This window comes from Toxotes jaculatrix, chromosome 2 (genome assembly GCF_017976425.1).
Source record: "Toxotes jaculatrix isolate fToxJac2 chromosome 2, fToxJac2.pri, whole genome shotgun sequence".
NCBI classification, from domain to species: Eukaryota; Metazoa; Chordata; class Actinopteri; family Toxotidae; genus Toxotes; species Toxotes jaculatrix.
This window is the reverse complement of record NC_054395.1, coordinates 16,496,887-16,517,866: the sequence shown is the minus strand read 5'-3', so window position 1 is coordinate 16,517,866 and position 20,980 is coordinate 16,496,887. Positions and strand designations below refer to the sequence as shown.

Genomic DNA, 20,980 nt, shown 5'->3' with positions numbered 1-20,980 from the left:
AGGAAATACGAGGATAAGACTGAAAGGCTTTTCTTTTCCTCCACCACAATGCTGCTTGTCATGCCCTGCTAGCTTCTACCCACATCCTGTGTTAGCACAAAACGAGCTAGGTGGCTGTCAGCCTGACGTGAGCTCCCATTCAATTTATTACAGACCGAGAGTGTGATAAGAGAAGGGAAACTACTGGTTTAATCGCAGCCGGTTAGCCAACACAGCTGAGATACATAGCTAGCTTGAAAATCTGCTATAGCATCTCCCCCTCTCTCTCCATAAGACCCGTCAGCCCCCCAACCCCTCCCCGCCTCCTTTACCTTCAGACAGCTCCAGATCCAACTCCGCCAACTGGTCTCTAACCTCTTTTGGCAGGGCGGACAAATCCACGCCGCGGTCTGCCATGACTTCGCCGATAAACACGAGTGCAATCTAGTTGAAAAGACACCGGGCCGTTGCCAGGGAAGTGCTAAAAAATTAAAAATAAAACGCCCTCCCTCAAGACACGAAACAAGCATCAGAGTGGGAGAGACAGTCCATCCGCACGGCTGGCCCCTCCGCCATAATGGCAGAAACTCACCAACGGCAACGAGCGGTCACGTGACTGCATTTACCTCGCCTGTGCGTTTATTCACTGCATCCTCTGCCGAAAAATCACACCGACACTGGCGCTCCCTCTGGTGTCTCACAGGCCGAAACACACACACACACACACACACACACACACCTCTTTCACTCTGCACCGGAGGATACAGTAGTACTGTCATGGAGGAACCAGCTCATGTAATTCCATCTTGTCAGTTTCCCTCAAATTCAGACACATTAAACTCGGGTGCATGGCTGCATTAACTTCCTGCGTTGGTAAAGATTTGTTGTTGGGGCCCTGCTGACCCACACTTATACATGCATGGATGAATTACTGAATCAGGGGCATAGGAGTCCAAGGGTCAAGGGTGGCCCTGGACCGGAGCTTCTGTATGACTGCTAACTTGTTCAAAAACCTGTAAAACGTCCACAAAGAGTTACAGAAAACAACTACAGAGACACAAAAGGACATAGAAAATCCAAAGAAAATCCGAAGTCCAAAAAGAAGTAAAACACTGACAAAGAAACAAAAAACAAATATGACTAGATGCAAAATTAATCCAAAACAACTACAGATAGTGAAGTAAAAATACTCTCAGAATGACTCAGAATGAGATGCAAAGCTACCACAAAGAGACACAAAGCAAGTAACAATAGATGCCCAGGGGCCCAGGGAGTCAGGGGCCCAGGGGACCAGAGTCTCTGTCTGAAGTGTTAGAGAAACATAATTTTTTTTTGTTTTTTTGGTCCTTACCAGCTCCTGAGGGAAATATCTGGATCTTTAGCTGCTAAAAGCTCCACTATGTTCACCAGCAGATAGTGTACACTTAATTTTTTGTACACTTTTTTTTTCATTTTCTCCAAACACAGCCGCTGAAAACAACACTATGAAAGTTGTGAGAGTGAACCAAAAAGGCACAACAGGTTTCTAGTTTCTAGTATCTAGTATCAATTAATCAGCTAATCGTTGGTTTTATGGGTTTTAGTAGATTTTCATTGATAGGTAGACACTTAAAGGCAGTATACTTGTGGAGTGTTGGAAGAATAGGCTCCCAGCTAACTTTTCTCCCAGGGCCCCATAGTCACCCCCAATCCTACTTGAGATGAAACACTAGACTTTAAATTGTAAAAACACTTGTGCTGGAAAAACTGCTCAAGTACATGTTGAGCACACAACTCTGAGTAAGTCACTCATGGGTCACCTTCAAAAGGCCAGTGTGGCATCCTGACTGTAACCATCATAAAAAATAAATATACAATTCCAACCACTCCCTCTGCAATTAAAGGCTGCTAACAAAAAGTTATGATCATGTTTGCCTTATAAGAAACATGGACAATATCATACAAGGAAAACAAGTTTCAAAGCAAACATGAACATAACGGTGTAATTGTAGGCTACTGTGTCAGTCTTGCCTTTCCAAAAGTATTTGAGTGCAGTTCAAAAAAACTTCAACTTAAAAGCAGGGCTGTGGCAAAGATTTTTAGCAATACTCAGTCCAAGTTCCTCAACACACCCCTTCAGTTCCTCAGAAAATTTGGACCTGACACTGAACAGGAAGTACTTAAAATTCTGTTTAAAAATATATATATATATGTGTGTGTGTGTGTGTGTGTGTGTGTATTTTACACATTTTATTAAGGTAAATGTTCAGTTATGTCTTCTGTAAATGTTATTTCCCAACACAAATGTTAAAATTTCATGGCTTCAGAGTCCTCAACAATAGCTATTGGCCCTGCTTAGAAGAAAGCTGAAGTATATGAAACAACACCTCAGTTACAAGAACCAGACTACTCACTGGTTACAGACAACTATGAACAAAGCAGTAAAATGTCCTTACATACAGTATGTTCTTTCACGTTCAAATACACTGCTTTTCATACCACATTTTACCAAGCACTAACTGTGAGTTTCCTCTTGTCATATCACACAACACATCTTTTTGTTGTATGAATCTAATCTGAAAACAAACAAAACTGCATAATGTTCATTAAGATGTAGTTTCTTTAATTAAAACTGCAGCACTGTAAGTGTTCATAGTATTCCACTTGGACATGCATGGAAAAGTAAATATATTCATATAGTACAGATATGTACAGTACAAGGACATTTTTTTAAATCATCAGTCCAACAATGGGAGTGTGAAAAACCATTAAAACACTATGTGCAACTTTCACATTGTTGCATTTTTCGTTAAATTGCTCTTTTCATAACCATTCTAGGTAACATTAATATGCCAAAGACTGTGATGATGATTGTTATTCAACCAATTAAGTAAAAATAAGTTAGACAAGGACCATCAAAAGACACGACCAAATTTATCTTAAAAGCTATAACAAAGGGGATAAAATCTCTTTTTGAAAAAGGACTAATGACAAACAAAAAAGAAAACCATGTTAAAGAAATTTGTTTCTATATTCATCAGTACAATCAGAGGTGTTATGACAAAGGCTGTATAGTGCTGAAAGGAGCACACAACAAAAGAAAACAAGAAATGACAGAAAAAGGTGCCCATGACATGAAATACATCAAAACATGAAAGCTAAATATAGTTTGAATTTTCATTTCATATGAACAATCGTCTATAAGGGACCGCCAGCCAAATATAGCGCCAGCTTCAAAGTACAACAAAATGCCGGGCTCGCTATTGGGACTGTAGGACAAGAGGTTCAGTCAAAGGTGAGAAGTATGAAAGTTGCGAAGCAAATTCCCATTCGTGTATACAGTACAGATAAGAGAACAATATCATTTAAAAAAAAAAAAAAGAAAAAAAAAAAAAAAACAGGACCAAGAGAACCGCAAAAACTTGAAGAGAAATACAAAGCAACAATAAACTTGCATTATTTTAGTGCATAAAGACATGCCCTTATGTTAATGGACAGATACCTTGTCTTTGAAATATCACATCTTGCAAATATATAATCACATCAGACAAAAAGAGGGACAAAAATATACAGGGAAAAAAAACAAGGACAGAAAACCGCTTGTTTAGATGTTTACGTAAAAATATACTGATATCTGGGTAAAATATCTTGGTAGGGATTTCCTAAGAACTGGAGCCTTTCAGAAACAGTCACAAGACATCTGAACTTTTTCCGCCCTCAAAGCTTTAACCAGTAAAGATGTCTTTGCTGTGTCCCTCCACCAGATGACAGACAAGTATTGTATCATTTTATGTCACTGAAAAGAGACTAATGGTTCAATTAACTCCTCAGTTTAAAGGCTTTGAGGAATCTTCAACAAGTCAGAAGATCTTTTGTTCCGCATTGATTGTTTTCCATTTGATGAAACAAACAAATCAAGACAAATATATTTTCCTAAGGCTCCGCTGATTTTCACACGAAATAAATCTGCTTGTTTTTAAGTGGGGTTGTCGGAGGCACCAGTGTGATCTTAAGGCAAAATTACCAGACATTGATTGTGAGACTGTGTGTAAGTGCAAGTAACAAGCAGTGATATACTGTAGATTGTGTCACTGTGACCTCTGAATCACAAAATAACAGTCCAGCTATTTACTGCCTTACCCCAAGGCATCTACCAGGTGGTCTTTGGAGATTCGGAGATCTTATTTGTTGTTATTATGGCTTAGTTTAGGTTTGGTAAAGAGCAAAGAGACTAAGGGGTTCATCGCACTTCCAACGAGCAGCAAGGATGTGCAACCATCCTGAGAAGTGTGAAAATAACAGTTACAGTAAGTCCAGGGCCCACGCAGAGAAACACAGTCACTAGAATAGTTTCAGATAAAATGTAAAAGGGATCCACTTCCACACCAATAAACAGCAAAACAGCCTCTTTTAGAGGAAACGTGAGAAGGAGAGATAAGTTCCCTTCAGGTCAGAAAAACAATAATCTTTTAGGATACTACACCGGCTTGGACAATCCAATGTATTTTGGTTCTGTGGACTAATCTTGGAGGATGTGCCAATTAATTAAAAAAATATAGCTGCACATACTGTATCAAGAACATGACACCCTAATCGAAAAAGTCACATGCTAACAATCTAAATATTAATGTATCAGATAAGGAGTAGGCAAACTGCTATGTTCTGATGTACATAAATATATACACACAGAGCCAATCACACACACAGTTTAGAAATTTTATCATAAAGGGGTGTAAATGAGGTAAGGTTTTTGGGTCCATGTTGAGATCACCTGGAGGTGGAACCATTTACAAAAGGTTTATGTGAATATCTGAGATCTAAGTCACTGAAGTCTAGACAACTACTGCATCTTTGGAGCCGAGGATGTATAGTGATGTATGCTGTGATGGCATGTGTGAGTGTGTGTATGGCTTAAAAAAAAAAAAAAAAGATGAGCACAAGGCACTATTCCCTGCTGAAAACAGTGTGAAGTCCTGCGTGTTGTTTGGTATCTGATTTGATCAAGAACGTTGATGCAACACCTGTGTGTTTCAAACTGTGCACGTGTGGTGCGTGTCCACATGGGAAGTTCATTACGGCAGTACACTCAGAGCGGTGCAGTCCTACAGTCCAGTGAAGAGTCATTTTGACTGAGGGTGAGGAGAGATGAGCAGGGAGGCACATAGGGAAAGAAGGGGGGTGGGGGGGGTTGGAGTCCAGCCCCTGTAGTCTATGGCAAAGTGAACAGGAAGCTCTCAAAAGTCTCAGTCCATTCCCAGAAGGCTGCTGCTGAGCTCCTGGCCACAGCATGATGGCTCCACATGAGGGTCAGAGAGAGCAGAGGAGGAAGGGGGAAGCAGAAGATGAGATATTTGGACTTCTAGATTGGGGAAGTTGGGAAGGGTGGGGGGTGTCCGCTGCTCTATTTTGCCCCCTTGGTGATGAGCCAAGTCTTGGCCGTGGTGGCATCGCTCATCATCTGGCAGCAGACTGAGACTGTGCAGCCATGATAATGTGAGAGGGTCCACTCTCAGCCCTCTGCTGCTGGCCCATTCCTGCAAGCACAGACATAGCCATGGCCTCCGCCGCTGCCCTTGAGCTCAGGCCGTTTTGCCCTGCGGAGGGGCTGGGCGCCAAAGAGCTGTGCTGGATCACTGGAGCAGGAGAACCTGTGGGCTCTGAGGAGTCTTTCATGCTCTCCTCTGCAGCTACGAAAAAAAAAAAAAGACAACAAAAATACAGATTTATACTTAAACTGGCTGAATTTAGTAACAGTATACCAGTCCAAAACTTAAGAATTCTGTCCTGAATAATTATCACTGAGAAATTAAACATTAAAAGGAATAGGAAACTCAAAATCAAGAATTTGTAGCTTAATAGGCGTTAATTATATATATGCTGTCTTAACATTGGCTCTTAGAAATCACAAATTGCTGTAAATGCAGTGTCTTTACCCACTTTTTGCACAGCTGCTAAACACTTTAGTACAAGAGGTGGCATGGCGGCTCAGTTGTTGGACTATTGTGAAACTCAATGTGTATGTTTTTACTAATTGTGAAATGGCAGCGTTATATATCTGTTATGTCTTGGCTTTGATCACATGTAACTGAAACACCTTTATCGTCAACGATCAGTGGTGATTTTTAGTCGTTATCTGATGTTTTGTGTACCTTTAAATTCTTTGCACAGTGCATCACCTGCATCTCTACATACAGATATGGAAGAAACAATTCTAAATCAAGTTTCCCGTAACCTTAAATACCACCAGGTGAGTAATATGTCATAACTGTGCAGGGCTCACCTAAGTAGGCAGTCTTCTTCTGAAGGGTGGTAACAGGGCAGTCCTTGTGGGCCAGCAGCAGCTGCTTCAAATGAGCCACCTCATTCCGCAACAGAGACACTTCATTCTGACAGCACGGAAAATCAGGCCGATCAAATTACATGTCATAGTCAGACATACAGTGAAACCCAAAGAAAAATTATCACTAAACCCTAACATAATGTTCTTGTTATTCTCCAGCTTAGAATTGCTCTAAAGGTGTAAATAGTCTGTTTTCCACTAGAGTAATGCTGGGAGGGGAGAAGTGGGAATATGGTGTAAAAAAGACCTGAAACCCTAAATAATACGAGGATGTGAAACATATTGAGAGTTACAACTCATGTAAAATTACCCAATATTCCCTGAAATTGATTCTGCTTACCTCAAACACGCCTCTAAAACTCCCAAGACTAGTTGTAAACCTGACAAGTGGGCACAGTCTTTATGACTATGCACACACTAACACAGGCCTCCCACAGGCCACATTTCATCTCCACCCACCCACTCCAGGCCCACTCACCGACAGTGAGACGTTCAGGGTGCTGAGCTCCTCAGCCTTCTTCTCTAGAGAACTGACCCACAGTTTGCGTTTCTGTCTGCAGCGCGACGCCGCAGCCCGATTCCTCTCGAGGAAGCGCTGCCTTCGCTCATCTGGGTCATCGTCTGCCGTCCGCCGCCGACGCCCACCTGTAGGCTGTGCTGGAGATACCTATAGAGGGGGGGAAAGGTTGAGAAGGAAACCAAGAGACGGGAGGGGAGCGGAAGCAAGACGAGAAAGAAAAGGGAAGTTTGAGTCATAGTTTCATCATTTTAGTCAGAACACATCACAGTCATCACGCTGCAAAAGTACAACCCTCATTTTCTGTAACTAAAACAGGTGCTATGCCATATATGAAATGTTAGCGGTGTTAGAAATGTTAGCTCAGTTACTTTTGGTTATTCCTTAAACTTGAAAGTCCAGCAAATGTTACAGTTAAGGTCTTGACTTTATATAACGCAGCGTACCTGAGGCTGAGCAGGTGATGGAGCATCTGGCTGTTGGACAAGCAGTTGGCTCTGCTCTGCCTTCTGAGGCACCATGGGGCTGCTGCCCATGGCCATGACTCCCATACTCTGTCCTGATGGGCTCTGCTGGGACAGTGCAGCCTTCAGACGCTTTAGGAGAACAATTATATGACCAAAATCATTAAAATGCACAGGAATCAGAACACACAACCCAAACCAACAGTATAAACTGTGTAATGTAAGCATTAAAGAAAAGAAAAGGCTCTGTCACTGCAGAAATGAACTAAAAAATAATTTACAGTTTCAGCCAAGTTAATCTGGCATAAACCTCGGTTACTAATCGTCAATACGGCCTTAAGTAAGAAGTTAATCCCACTTATGCACCAGATGCATCGTGTCATGAAATCCAAGTTATTTCAAGTGACAAATATTTGTGCTGTGAAATTGTGCTGCAGACAGACTGCTCTGTATGCAATACAACTATCTGACTGTGGGTTCTGATAGATCTCTGAAGCTTTCAAGATGAAATGCAACCCAGTGCCAGGTTGTACCACCCTTTCACTCAGGAAAGGCCTGGGTTCTCTGAGGAATTAATTTAAAAAGGTGCTCGAACTCTGAAGAGATTCTCGCCCATGTTGACCTGACAGCGTCAGACAGTTCCAACTTGTTTTCAGCAACCCATTCATGTGACATCCTGTTCTATCTCAGCTCTTTTGTGCTGAGGTTCAGCTCTGGAGGCTTTGTGTGTTCCTGGAACAATTTTCAGACGATGTTTCTTGATGTTGATGATGTTGCTTTGTGATGTGGAGCATTATGCTGTTGCGCACAATGCTTTGAAAATAACTGAAAGTGGCTCTGAAAGGATATAACTGGTGAACAACACATTGGAGTATTCAGGATCCTTCTGATGCTTATCATTTGGTACTAAGAGACTCATGTATGTTCCTGTGCCAAGAAAAATTCTGCACACCAACAAAACACCCCCAGCCTTTACTGGCACCAGTGATCTTCCACTTGTTACTGAAGGAGCAAGCAGTTCGTATAAATGTTGGGATCTACTATAGAGGATAGTTTGTGTATGTTGTCTTATTGTAAACAATGACCACACATGATGATTCTTGCATCAAGCTCTGTGTATGCTCTGCAATATTAAATATTAAGTGCAAACTGTTGTTATGGGTTAAATAAACAAGTAACAGAAACAAAAAGTCATATGATGAACAAACTAAGCCAGTGGAGAGGAAGGCTGGAGGGTGAAGATGGAGACAAAGAGAACAGATAAAGAGATAAAAATAGAGAGCTAATTTAGTGCTGACCATCTTGGCCTCTGAGTGGATGCTGTAGCCAGAGGGGGAGTTAGAGCCGCTGCTGCTGCCTCCCAGAGGAGGACCAGGGATCCCAGGAATGTTGGGTACCATGCACAAGGGTCGAGCCAGCTGAGGACCAGATTCGATATACAAATACACATGTATTAACAACTTGAAGCAACTTCTTAGCTATAAAACTGAAATTCAACATATGGGGACTGTTGGTCTGCCTTACATTAATGACAGAGGGCATTTGAACAGGACCAGGGAGCAGAGGCACTGCCTGACCAGAGGGAAGCATCATCATGGGGTAGTGGCTGGTTGGCGAACTAGACAGACAAACAACAGAGGGATAACAGGAACAGGAGGTTCAGTCATGTTTGTAAAAATGACAATTTTATAACTGCAAAGGTTCTCTAACACAGCAAGTAGCACCATTCAGGAAAATATATCAACTTCAACCCTACAAAATCCACACTTTCATCCATCATCATGTATATATTTAATTCAAAAATACAAGGTTTGTAGAGACCCAGCATTTGTCAATTTAATGAAAAACTAACATATTTCAACATGTGCACCCACAAAAACATGATGATGTTGGATTTGAAAGGTTGATTCATGAGCATCATATAGGTTCAACACAGTGCTGGAAGCCGCAGATTGAGATGTGAGATTGTGATACTGTCATACGGTGTTATAATCTACTCAGTGGAAATGTTAAGAGGCAGGTCAGGGTTAAAAAGGTCAGCAGAAGGATGTTGTCAGAGCTTAACTCACCCCAGAGTACGATTGGAGGGTGGTGCCTGTGTGATGACAGAGGTTGGTGAAGGCATTGTAGGCTGAAGGGCATCAAAGCCCAAGTGTAATGGGAGGGAACCTGGACGCACAATAGTCGGGGTGGGGGCTGAACTCCTCGGGGGGGTGTCCTAGGAGATAATCAGAAACATAAAATTGTGCGTTTTAACATGTCAGGCATCACATTTCTAAGAAAAAAGATAATGTGATTCACTTACTCAAAATGCATTTATGTAATACTGCAGAGGACAAAGTGACATGCTCGTTCTGTATTGCTTAAAGTTCCACCTTCTTCTCTACACACTCATGCAACTCTGCCTCCTACTGTTCCTGTCCTACCTTTCCTTTAACCAGAGGCTCTCTGCTGCTGTCGGACTGTCCAGAGATAGATTCAGGGCTGCCTGGGGGAGAGGAGTCGACCTCTACAGGTGCCTCCTCTTTCACCTTCACGTCTGAGGGTGTCTGCAGGCTCATGTCCAAAGCCACAGAGTTGGCAGCAGGGAGCTGAGAAGGACAGAGACAGTGAGAGGAAGACAAAGAAGGCAAGTTTACACTACTTATCAAAGATAACTTTCTCGTGAACTACAGTACATTTAAAAAAGGAAGTGGGTATTTCTCACACAAACAAACAACCACACCATTAGTTTAGGAAACACTATTTTAACTGCAATAAAACACACGAAACTTTAAACAAAAATCCTCTTAATAAGCTGTTGCAATGGTTTGTTTAAACTGTAATAATCCACAAAGTGCACAAGGCTGGAATTTCTACAAGCAATAATTTTTGACTACATCAACACTTGAGGTAAGAAAGAAGGAAGTAAAAAAATAAATTTTCACTTCATGGGAGTCTTTGCAGAAATTTTTCCTTGGTTTCTGTACATAGTAGAACATGCAGTCATACACACACACAGATGAAAACAGAAAAAAAAAAAAAAAACATTAAGCCCAAGCCTTTCTTACAGAGTTCTTGGCTCTCTTCTCATCATCATCCTGTTCGAAGGAGCTGGCCAGCTCATTGAACAAACCGACCTCCTCGCAGTTCTTTAGGAAGCGGGTGGGAGTAGGTGTCTGGTCTGGCAAGCAGAAATGAACGAAGATAACTATAAGTAACACTTTCACACTTAGTTCACACTTAGCATTGAATATAGAAACCCATGTCATAAATGTGCCTTTGGAGCCGCTTTTCTTGAGACTGCAACAGTGCTGCTATATGCTCCCACTGAGGTTTGCTTTTCATCTGGATGCCAGGAGAGGATATGTAACAAAGAGGAAGAGTAAAGCTCAGCGTTTGCCTTGTAGACAAACAGTACCTGCAATAATGACAGAGTCGGTCCTGGGTGGTCCAAATTTCAGTGTCATCTCATGCTTGTGTTTGTGTACAGCCAAGTGGTCCTCATTGGTAAACCTCTGGAACAAGAGAGCAAGAAGAAAAGAGGAAAGATAAGTACAACATATGAATTAGCCTCGAGGTGACTCTCCATTTGTCCTGGTGACCTAAAGAGGCAGCCTACAGTACCTTAACCCAGGTATCATATTGCAGTCATCACAGACAGATAATCTCTTGGAGATGTAGCCCAACACACGCAGCCTATGCCGTATACATTATGTGACAACCCACAAAGAAAACTGTATCTGTGGTGTACAGTTCCTTATGTCTTAAAAGCCCTGTATGGGACCATTGTAGCTGCAGGATATGGACTCAAATATCCTTACACCAACTGGAATTATCAAGAAAAAGAAAAAAGGCTAGTATGGATGAGACCTGAAAAAATTTTAGCCATACAAAAATGTCGGGTAATGATCAATGAATTAAAATCAACAAAATGATGAATTGTAAAAACTACGAGTGTAGAAAAAAAAAACTAATGAGCTGACATCTCAAAACAGATACTGCAAATACAAGTGCAATGTGTTTTTAATGAAGAGAACTTATCTCAAGCTAGTCGCTGTGTAAAACATATTGATGCTGTATACTGTGTCTCAGCAAAGATCTACATTAGTCCATGTTCCGCTGCCTAATATCAGGTATCCACAGTGGCAGCTACAGGAAGTCTGGCAAACCAGGCCTTTAGAAGAGAACACCAGCAGCCATCCTCCCCTCTGAGACATGGCACTTCTTCTTTGGAGAAGTGGCGAGGTGAATCAGTCAGAGACGTAGGAGGAATAATCTTGGCTCTGCCACCAGCCTATTCACCATTCGCTGCAGCCTATTTTAGGGTGCCGCGTTGCAGTTGCGAGTTCAGTCGTGAGAGTGAAGTGGAAACACAGTCAAGTGTCATGGGACTTATTTTTAGCCCTACCAGGCAGCATCACCAATACAACTACATGTCTCATTTGTCTCTTTCCCCTGAACAAGGCGGCTGGCGTCTTGTGGAGAAAACTATCTCGAGTTAATCTCCCTGCATGAAATACTGGGAGCTAGGATTACCCCTCCCCACACAATAAATACTGGGCATCATATAATGGGAGGCTGTTGTTGTTTTTGTTGTTGTTGTTAACTTGGTAAAAGGAAAACCCTGAGCAAAGCCAGGAGTCAATCATCCTTGTTCTATTATGGGCATGATTCAGACTTTCCTGGTAGACAACTGTTGCTTGTAAAGAGCGGCAGTAAAACAGCACTTGGACATAAGGCATTTGAAACATAAACGATGTTCTTCGTCTAAATGTACACAAATAATCGTGATCACGTATGATATTATTAAAGGCCAGTAAAACATTCATAAATACCTAAGCTGGCTGACAGGACGTCTAGGACTGGGTATAACATCTCAATACCTCTGGTACCAACCAAAACATAGCAGAGTACCAATAAGGCAGAGTATTGAAAACTGTAAAGTGCCAAAAGTTTGTAATTAAATACCTGCTCAGTTTCTTAGTTGTGTTTGTTTATTCTCAATCATACAGTTCCCGATATAAATCAAATTTTTAAACTGTATTTTATTTCAGTAAATTTCTTATTTGTGTTTAGACAACATTTAAAGCTGCACTTTTACATAATCAGTGGATCAAATTGACTGTGTATGGTGAGAAAGGGATTGCCTACAGTGATAACAACCTACAATGAACTATCACCTGACTATACAGTTTCCTTCAGCTCTACAGATATGCTAACTGCAGACACATAAAGTTAGCGACTAATGCAAGCTCATAAATATAATGGAGCTCTTAGCAGCTTCAGAGTCAGATATTTCTCTCAGGAGTTAGCAGAGACCAAAACAAAGCTAAAAGATGAAGAAATAAGAAAATATTTCCGTGTTGTATTTCCACTTTATTCTTCTGCCCACAATTAATGAATGTAGCTTTAACATTTGGGATTCTATTGTAAATTTCTTAAAAAACAAAAAATGTTTTGTTGAAAAACATGTAAAACATGTTTATATCCCTGAAAATAAAGCGGTGTTGTGATATCAAAAACACACCAAACATCTAGCACCATCACACCATACTACGATCCCTGACCTGTTTATACAACAGTTTGACTGTCAAACAAAGCTGGTGAGAGTGACACAGCTGTAGACCCACACCGTCATCAACCGTCACTTTGCCTTGAAAAGCTTCCATGTGATTCTGTTCCTTTAACTGTCAACTAAATTAATAATGTTGTCAACGAATGAAATATGCAGAGTATTTACAACACAGAAACATGTCAAAGGAAAGTTGAAATGCCTTTTTTTTCTATCAGGAATGGGGTCCCTGGGTGTCCATAATGTTCTGAGAAGAAAATAACCAAACAAATCATCATTTATTTATCCAACACACGCATGTTTAACTGCCTTACATGGCTGCTGTTCAAACCGCACACCACGTGTACAGCATCATGTCTCTGATCACATCTGATCAGAGAATAGAAAAAGTGGGCGTATAAATCACAAATGTTACTTAACCACATAAACACTTTCTTCCTCCAGACTCTGGGAGAGATAATCCACCTCTCGCTCTAAGGATATCACACCCAACTGAACACAGCTTCAGACAGCTAACTGAGCACAACATTAGACATTATATTTCCTGTGCTGAATAATCATGTGTTCTCGAATACAATTCTTCTAATTTGCTGCGTTATCAGGCCAAGCCCTGACAACGCACCACGTTACTGGCATGTGAGCGCACTACTGGCACTCAGCTGAGTCACTGCTGCGGCTCAAACCTGTGTCTGCAGGCGCTAGAAGTCAACAGTGACAGGTTGAAACAATAACTGTGCTCTGATTACTCACTGGAGCTTCCAGTGAGTCACAGCTAAAGGAGACAGCATTGTCTCTCAAGAGGACATGTTAACTACAACGCTATCAGTCTGATGATCATGCTCCATCAATCAAAGTCTATTAGGTGATTTTGGCAATGAGAAAGAGTGTGTTGAAGTCTTGTCAGGGTCAGCAAGTTCATTGTGTGTAGGAATCTTTAATATACTCAAATGACATGTCATGTAGAGTACAGTATCTTGTTTTTCTTTTGCTTTCAATTCATTTTCTTTCACAAGGGAAACACATCCAACCATAAGTAGTCACAGTCAACTGCTGGAGAGTAGTTGCACAAAGGCAAAAATACCTCACACCAAGCACACATGCACACACCTGAAACCCAGGACAAGGAGGGAGAAGACTTACCTGTCCACAGCCAGGAGCATTGCACACAAAAGGTCGGTCGTCCCCCATTTTTGCAAAGAGCTTGCAATGTAACTGTGGAAGAGGAGAAGAGGAGAACATTGCTGCGGCTTTTCTTGATTTGTGAACTGGAAAATCCTGAAAACAACAAAACAGGGATGCTGTGGCTTGTAGTCTTTAGTCTGAGCAGGAAGCCGAACGCTATTTAAAAATAACCCTGGCAAAAAGGAAAACACGCACAGAGGCAGGGAGACGAAGTTTCCCTGGTGATACTTCCTTCACACAGGGGGGCTTCTGGTTGGCCAATGAGGAGCTGCTTACCAGAGAGGACGACAGCTACCATTTACACAAAGACATCTCCCTCTCCGTCTCCCTGTTTCATTTTCCCTCACTTCCAGTCCCTCCTTCTCTCATTACCACTCCCTCTTCTCACTTCTCCAGCACCTCCCAACCTCTTCCCTTCTTGTACCCCTCATTCAATTTCTCCCTCAATCTGATTCAGCTGTTTCTCTCTCTGAACAGTTTAAATCACCTTCATCCACTTTCTTGAGAACTCTCCTGTGCATCCACAGCACAAACATCTTGAAATGGACACGGTGGTTAACTCTAACTTACTTAGATTTTATGTTTAGAGATATTAGTAACTGGTGGAGACGGTCACCAAATATTGGTAACAAGACGGACAAACTCTAAGTGTTTTACTCAGTACGTGACCACAGATAATGTTATGATGGTTTTGGTATGACTATTGGTGTTTTCATATAATAACACAAACTAAGAGTGAGTGACACAAAAAGCTGCAATTATTAGCAGATTAATCAATTAGTCGACTGACTAATAATGCAGTTCCGATTCTGATAATTAATTTTTAAAGTAATATTACAGGCAAAAATGGGTTAGAAAATTAGTTTTCAGCTTCTCATAGACTCATATATGAAGATTTCCTGTTCTTCCCTGTTTTATGTCATATTAAACTGAATATATTTAGGTTTTGAACTGTTGGACTAAAACATTTTAAAACGTCATCTTGGACTTCTGAGAAACGTGTGGACATTTTTCGCAATTTTCTGTCATGTTTTAGACTAAATGAGTAATCACAGCGGAGGCATTCAATGTTCATCTAACTCAGCTAGATCAATAAAATAAGTTTAGAAAATGGTACCACTTTACTGCAGTTTAAGTCCAGGAAAAGGCAACTTTAAGCTACTGTGATGATATTTTGATGATATATATTTAAAATTACATAGTGTGTTTTATCATTATATAAATATTATTTGTGTATCGCCAACATCTGCCATTGCTGGCTGGTTGCTGAGGTGAATTGTAATAAAAACTTAATTGTTATGGCAAATGGACAGTATGATGTAAACACTATTCCACAATAAACTGTCCAACTTACCTCGAAAATTATAATTGTTTTCAAATACATCAGCATACAATAGCTTTTATGTTGGCTTACTTCTGATATGTTTGCACTGATGATTAACAGCATATACAGTTTAAGACAGCATAAACACAGCATAAATATCTGGTAATACTGTAAAAGTAGAGACACATAAGGACAGCATTGTTGGACATTTGAATGCATTAGAAACACTAAAGCTTTCCACAGGGCTATAAACCAAATAATGCATCCCTCTCTTCCTGAGTACATGCTATTGTCGAGACTTAAATATGCACATGCTCCTGTTGTGCCTGAAGCTGAAGTGACATAAACTAAAGCTGTGCGAGGCATACTGTTTCTATCAGCTGTCTCCATAGAGGAGAATAACTCCTCACAACCTCCCCCCTCCTGTCTCAGCCCCATCTACGACTCCACTAAACCACCCCACCCTGCACAGCTCTGCACAGCTCTGCACAGCTGAGCAACACTACATGTTAAGGCAAACTGGGAAGTTTAGAAAAATAACTTGGTCATTAAATTTAAATCAGGGAATTGGAGGGGTGGCAATGGCGATGGACGAGGGACATTAATGTTTTAGCACTCTCAGCTGGCCCAAAGTGACGTCTGGCAGCTATTACACAACGCTGTCGCACTGACAGTACAGCAACTACCAGCATGTATCAAGAGCCGTGCTATATATACAAGTAGAAACCTTTCAATAAACAAAAGCCACTGATTACTGCAATACTCAATAAGGTTCAGCTTATATGCAGTCATGAGCAGGGATGGTGTCCCACCTTAATGATTTAATACTGGCCCTTTAAAATGTATGTGTTAGATTTCTTTTTTGATCCACCTCCTGAACTTTACTTACTACAATAATTTGACAGGACAGTCTCAGTCTTTCTGCGTTATTTGGACTTGTTTAATCATGTTCACTTAAAAAAAAAAGCTGCTGATGCATTGTCCAAGTTAAAATATACAGCTTCCACAAACCAGACGGCAATGTCAGTTAAACATGTTTAATATTACAATATTACTGATTTACTGACCACATTAATTTCTGTTGTACCAACTACATGGGTTGAGCATGTATTGAGTGGGACAGATTATTCATTATGTTGGCGAGGCATAAATGTCTGAAAGTTTTCCCAATGTTGAAGTCAGAACATTTTCCTCCTTCCTCCCTCCATTTCTCCCTCTGCCGAGGACAGCTGCCCCTGAGCCAACACATGATTACTGAAGCCCTGCATTGGAATACGATGCTCTCCCATGACGGCAGGCCTGTAACAGGCCTAACCGTTGTGTCTTTCAGCTCCATGTCTTTATGAGGAAAGGGGTCTGCATCGTGTTTTCAAGCAAAAGCCTCGTCCCTCTCTGCACAGATCAAAGCGCAGATGAAGCGGAGCTGTCTGATTTCTTGCAGACCTCCCATGCTCTGGAGAAAGACAACAGATCAGTGCCAGGGCACTCACAAAGTGCTTCCAATCTACTGAGTCTATTTGGGCAGAGATGCGTCTGCAAACAAGATACTCCATCTAGCTCGTTATACCGAGGGTGTGGACCGTGTGGGGAAATGGACACATCTGGCGTGAGGAGTGGGAACAGATTTCAGAGTTTACATCTTACTAAAGACATGCTAGACATTAACTTGACTGGCTGGCACTGACATGAAATGTGGGATTTGATCTTGTGGGAAGTCCACCATAAATTCCAGATGACAGGGGTGGAAAATATCATTTGTTTTCATAGCTGCCCCAACCAATATCTTAAGACAGACAGTGTTAAGGTCTTTTCTGCAGCATCTATTGCTTGGTTTTGTGGTAAGACAATCTATCTTTAAGGACATTGTCAGAAACTGCAACCCTACACAGAAAGAAATGACGCTGTTAATTTACTACTTTAACTCTCAGATGTGCCTCTCGGTGAACACACTCGGAGAGTAATTAATGAGTTGAGAGTGTAAAGTTTTACAGCACACTGTAAGAGACAATAAATCAGTCTGCTGGTTACATTAGTCCTGATGCACATCACTGATATTCATTACAGGCATGGATATCAAGTCCACCTATTTTCGCCTCCTTTCATCCAAGGTGACATGGAAGCACTCAAAGTGCCCTAATTCCTGTCCTTCTCATTGAGCTGTATCCAAAGTCCCACCGTTAACTTGGATTTCTCCGACTCAGCAGGTGTAGAGGAACGAGTCCCAGCTATAATCAGCCACAGCCATCCAGTGTTTGATGCAGCCTGCTAGGAAACTGACTAAACAAACTGTATTAATAGCTCGTGGTGCAGCCATGACTGTGGAATCTGAGGCTTGAATTGCCAGAGGGTAGGGGAGACCCCACAAAAAGAAAAAAGTAAAGGAGGGGGAAGGAGAGAGTGAAATAGTGAAAGACAGAAAGAAAAAAGGAAGAAAGAAAATCCTGGTCAGCAACTGGTCAAGTGAAAGATCGTGGCAATTTGTTGGATCACAGGTGAGGTCTTGTAAATGTGGGCTGTGAACGTTAAGAGACCAGAGATCTAGGCTGTGGCTGGGTGTGTGCAACAGCCAATATGTATTTATGTAAGCAAAGTGAACATGAGATTTGGTAAATGGAACAAATGAAATCCTATATCCATGTCTGCATAACTAACAAGGCCTAAAAGCTAAATTCATGCCAAGCCAGCAGACAATGCAGGACAATACAGGATGGACCCAAGGCAGTTTTCTAAAATTAAATCAGAAATGCTGTGCTGATCTGATTTCTGGTCGGCAACTTTCATAAGCACTTGCCGTGAGGTTTTGGTTCTGTAACTACAAATTTGAAGGAAAAAGACCATGTCACTTGATATTTTGCTTTTCATCTATAGTACAGCTGTAACAGCCTCTGGCTAAATCATTTACACTTAATCCTCAATAGCATTATCAGACCAATAATGACTTAACAAGCCAATAAAAAAAAACGACTGAGTTTAAACGACTGACATTAATAGCTGCAGAGAACTTCTGGTTGCACACACACATACATCTATATACACACACACATAAATAAATATATATATACCATCATTTATATGTGATGACATTTACAGCAAATTGTAATGAAATGTATGTTATTACTGTGAGTGGGTCAGTGCTGGTTGGACTAAACGGACTGCAGTTTTCTCTGGTGTAACACTTCTCCATGTGATGGAATGAGGTATAACTCTGCCAAAAACATGACCTACATTCCTAATGAAGGTGTTGACATGCATGGGGATGCGGATCCTGGGGCGTTCAACAGCTCAAATTGCTATGCTATGGATATCATTATTACTTGAGACATTGAGTTCTTTTGAAGCTCTTCGTGCAGACCCGGATTATCATCGCATAATATTATACCGCCAAAAAAAACAGACAGGCAAATATTTTTTCTGGGGTTTCAGGCATGTAAAAGAGGTCAATGTCAAACTGAAATTCCATAGTACTGCAAACTTTAGTTCCTTCTTCCAGACAACGTTGACTGGCGTGAAAAAGTTTGTCTTTCTTAGCCTCCATTACCTTCTGGCTACGGGCACACTTAGCCCTGCCTTTTCCCGTAACAAGACCGCCTTTTCTTTTCTGCAATTGGCTATAAGCACGCCACTCAACAGAATGTAACGCATGCAATGCTTTAAACCCTGTCAATAACAGCGACTGGCGGAACCCCATTGGTTAAAAGCCAGAAATCAACTTTTTATATCCACGCAAAACTAATGGCTAGCTGGCATGGCTAGCGTTAACAACAGGCCGAACGCACATTCAAAATGAGTAATAACAGCGCTACTACCAGTTTCTGCGATGACAGCAAACACACGTTAACGCTAATTTAATTATACCAGAGGTGAACTGGTGTTTTTTGAAGAACCTGCGGGCAGTCACAATCACGAAAGCAGAAAAAAAGCTAGCAGTTGGTTGGTTAGCGGACTGACACTTGAGTGCAAAGCGAGACAGTGGGTCCGAATGAAGCGTTGTAGTTGCCACAACAGTTTTGACAATTAAACAGACGCGTAGTTTTAACAGTAACAAACACTGAAAACCGTTGCTCCGGGTGCTACTTTGTAAAAGTTCAGTGTAGTCGACACATCTATGGGGAATTTAAAGGAAAATAAAGTGTTTACAAACTCACCCTTGCGCCCCTCTCTCTGGCTCCCCTCTCCTCTCCTCTCTCTTGGAATTTGACGCTCCCCTCGACGTCGAATCATCGCGAGAATTCGCCTCAGTTATCGTACCTAGACGTTAAAAAAAACGTGTTCGGATGTTGAGAGCAGGCAGTCCTGCTTTTCGAACGAAATTTTAACTTTTCCCTTTTTTTCATATTTTTATTTGGAGGAGAATTGACATTTAGGGAAATAGTACCTCTACACAACTCTGACCTCAGTGCTAAAACATAAAATTATTAAGCACTTGAGCGCATGCGCTAAAAGAATGTCACTGATGAAGAAATCTTATATTATTGATCTTTTTCTAATGAAGCTCAGTAGAAACTTAAATCAATTAAAACTTTAAAATGTATCTCTAATAGGACCTACGTGGAATTTGATACCATCAGTGTGACATTTCCTTACATGTTGTTTCTGTTACACTATAGGACACAAAAAGACACTAAAGATTGTATAGTTAGTGTGTTTTGTAGCTTGTCATCTTTTAAGTTATGTCTGTTATTATGTGGAGTTATATTCCTGTCTTTTCCCACAGAAAGTGGTTAAAATCATATTTATTTTCCTTCTTCTTGAAATCCCTTCCTGAACTACCGTTCACTGTCCCAGTTCACACAGTGAAAGCAAACTGCTGAAACTATTGTATGAACATGTGAACATAGAAAATAAAGACAGCGTCTTCCCCTCATGCTCTGGTTTCCTTCCTGATATTCTCACTCTATTCCCTTTCTTTGGAAGTGCACGTCCTGAATGTGGAAGTACATGGCAGCTGTGGGTACAAACATAAAACAATAGGCCAACATATTTGACATTAATGCAAAAAAAAAGAAAAAAAATAGAAAAGGTTACAATGGTAGAACATGAGATCACACTAATTCAGCTTGTTTTATGTTTGAAAATGCATGAATGATTAAAGATGAGCATGCTGATGTAATCCACAGCAATTGTTACCTAACACTGCAATTTACCACAAATATACAAATTACAGTGAACGTCTCTGAAGCTGTAGTACAAGCCAATTCTTGTACATTCAGACACAAGGCTAGAGCGACCCCCAATGGATAACTTGAGAACTGAGCGTATTTAGGTTAGCTTCGGTTTTCCTGTCAAGTGACTGAGGTAAAAGGTACAGTCATAAATTTCTCTGATTATCTTCCCTGGAAGATTTAGTTCACCCCTGTTTCTATAAAGTATATACATTTTTCAGTGTCAAAATAAATAAAAAAAAAAAAAAACCCTGTTTAGTTGTATATTTTCCCCTCGTTTCATAAGTTCATTAAGGGCACAGAGTGGATTTCTGTCCCAGACTTTTAAATTCCTTGGATACACCTCCAAGTAACAATTCTGAATTCTGACTGTATATTTCTTATGTGGTTTCTCATATTCGACTTCCTCTGGGCCTCTTATTGTAATGACTATGATTCAGACTAATGAGGGCAGTAAAACTGTAATTATGCAGGCACCA

At 40.9% G+C, this 20,980-nt stretch overlaps 2 protein-coding genes across 4 annotated transcripts in view; both read right to left on the bottom strand.

Moving 5' to 3' along the window:
- Positions 1-548, bottom strand: part of dip2ba (disco-interacting protein 2 homolog Ba) — a 44,633-nt gene extending 44,085 nt beyond the window's left edge. For both annotated transcript variants that reach the window (XM_041048242.1, XM_041048250.1), the window contains exon 1: positions 312-548. In XM_041048242.1, the coding sequence (XP_040904176.1) occupies positions 312-396 (85 nt within the window). In that variant the 5' untranslated portion in view covers positions 397-548. The remainder of the gene's footprint in view (positions 1-311) is intronic.
- Positions 549-2,560: 2,012 nt separating this feature from the next.
- On the bottom strand, positions 2,561-19,537 carry atf7a (activating transcription factor 7a). 2 transcript variants are annotated; one of them, XM_041057361.1, is made up of 12 exons: positions 19,485-19,537; positions 13,974-14,045; positions 10,680-10,776; positions 10,330-10,442; positions 9,706-9,870; positions 9,349-9,497; positions 8,804-8,897; positions 8,578-8,697; positions 7,262-7,411; positions 6,777-6,965; positions 6,239-6,344; positions 2,561-5,645 (listed from the first exon to the last, which is right to left on the bottom strand). In XM_041057361.1, exons 2-12 carry the CDS (start codon positions 14,019-14,021, stop codon positions 5,413-5,415), a joined length of 1,464 nt encoding a protein of 487 aa, XP_040913295.1. In that variant the 5' UTR covers positions 14,022-14,045; positions 19,485-19,537; the 3' UTR covers positions 2,561-5,412. The 2 variants fall into 2 exon arrangements, with proteins under 2 accessions (XP_040913295.1, XP_040913287.1); XM_041057353.1 differs by lacking the exon at positions 19,485-19,537 and having other exon boundaries at positions 13,974-14,072.
- Between the last annotated feature and the right edge of the window lie 1,443 nt (positions 19,538-20,980).

What these genes read in the sequence shown, in the direction of transcription:
- atf7a (XM_041057353.1), bottom strand. Translation starts at nt 14,072, where the DNA reads ATGTTCTCCTCTTCTCCTCTTCCACAGTTACATTGCAAGCTCTTTGCA. An exon ending in CCCTCCAATCGTACTCTGGG is followed by an intron (nt 8,898 to 9,348) that starts GTGAGTTAAGCT and finishes TTGTCTGTCTAG; the next exon opens with TTCGCCAACCAGCCACTACC. An exon ending in CATCACCTGCTCAGCCTCAG is followed by an intron (nt 6,966 to 7,261) that starts GTACGCTGCGTT and finishes CCCCCTCTATAG; the next exon opens with GTATCTCCAGCACAGCCTAC.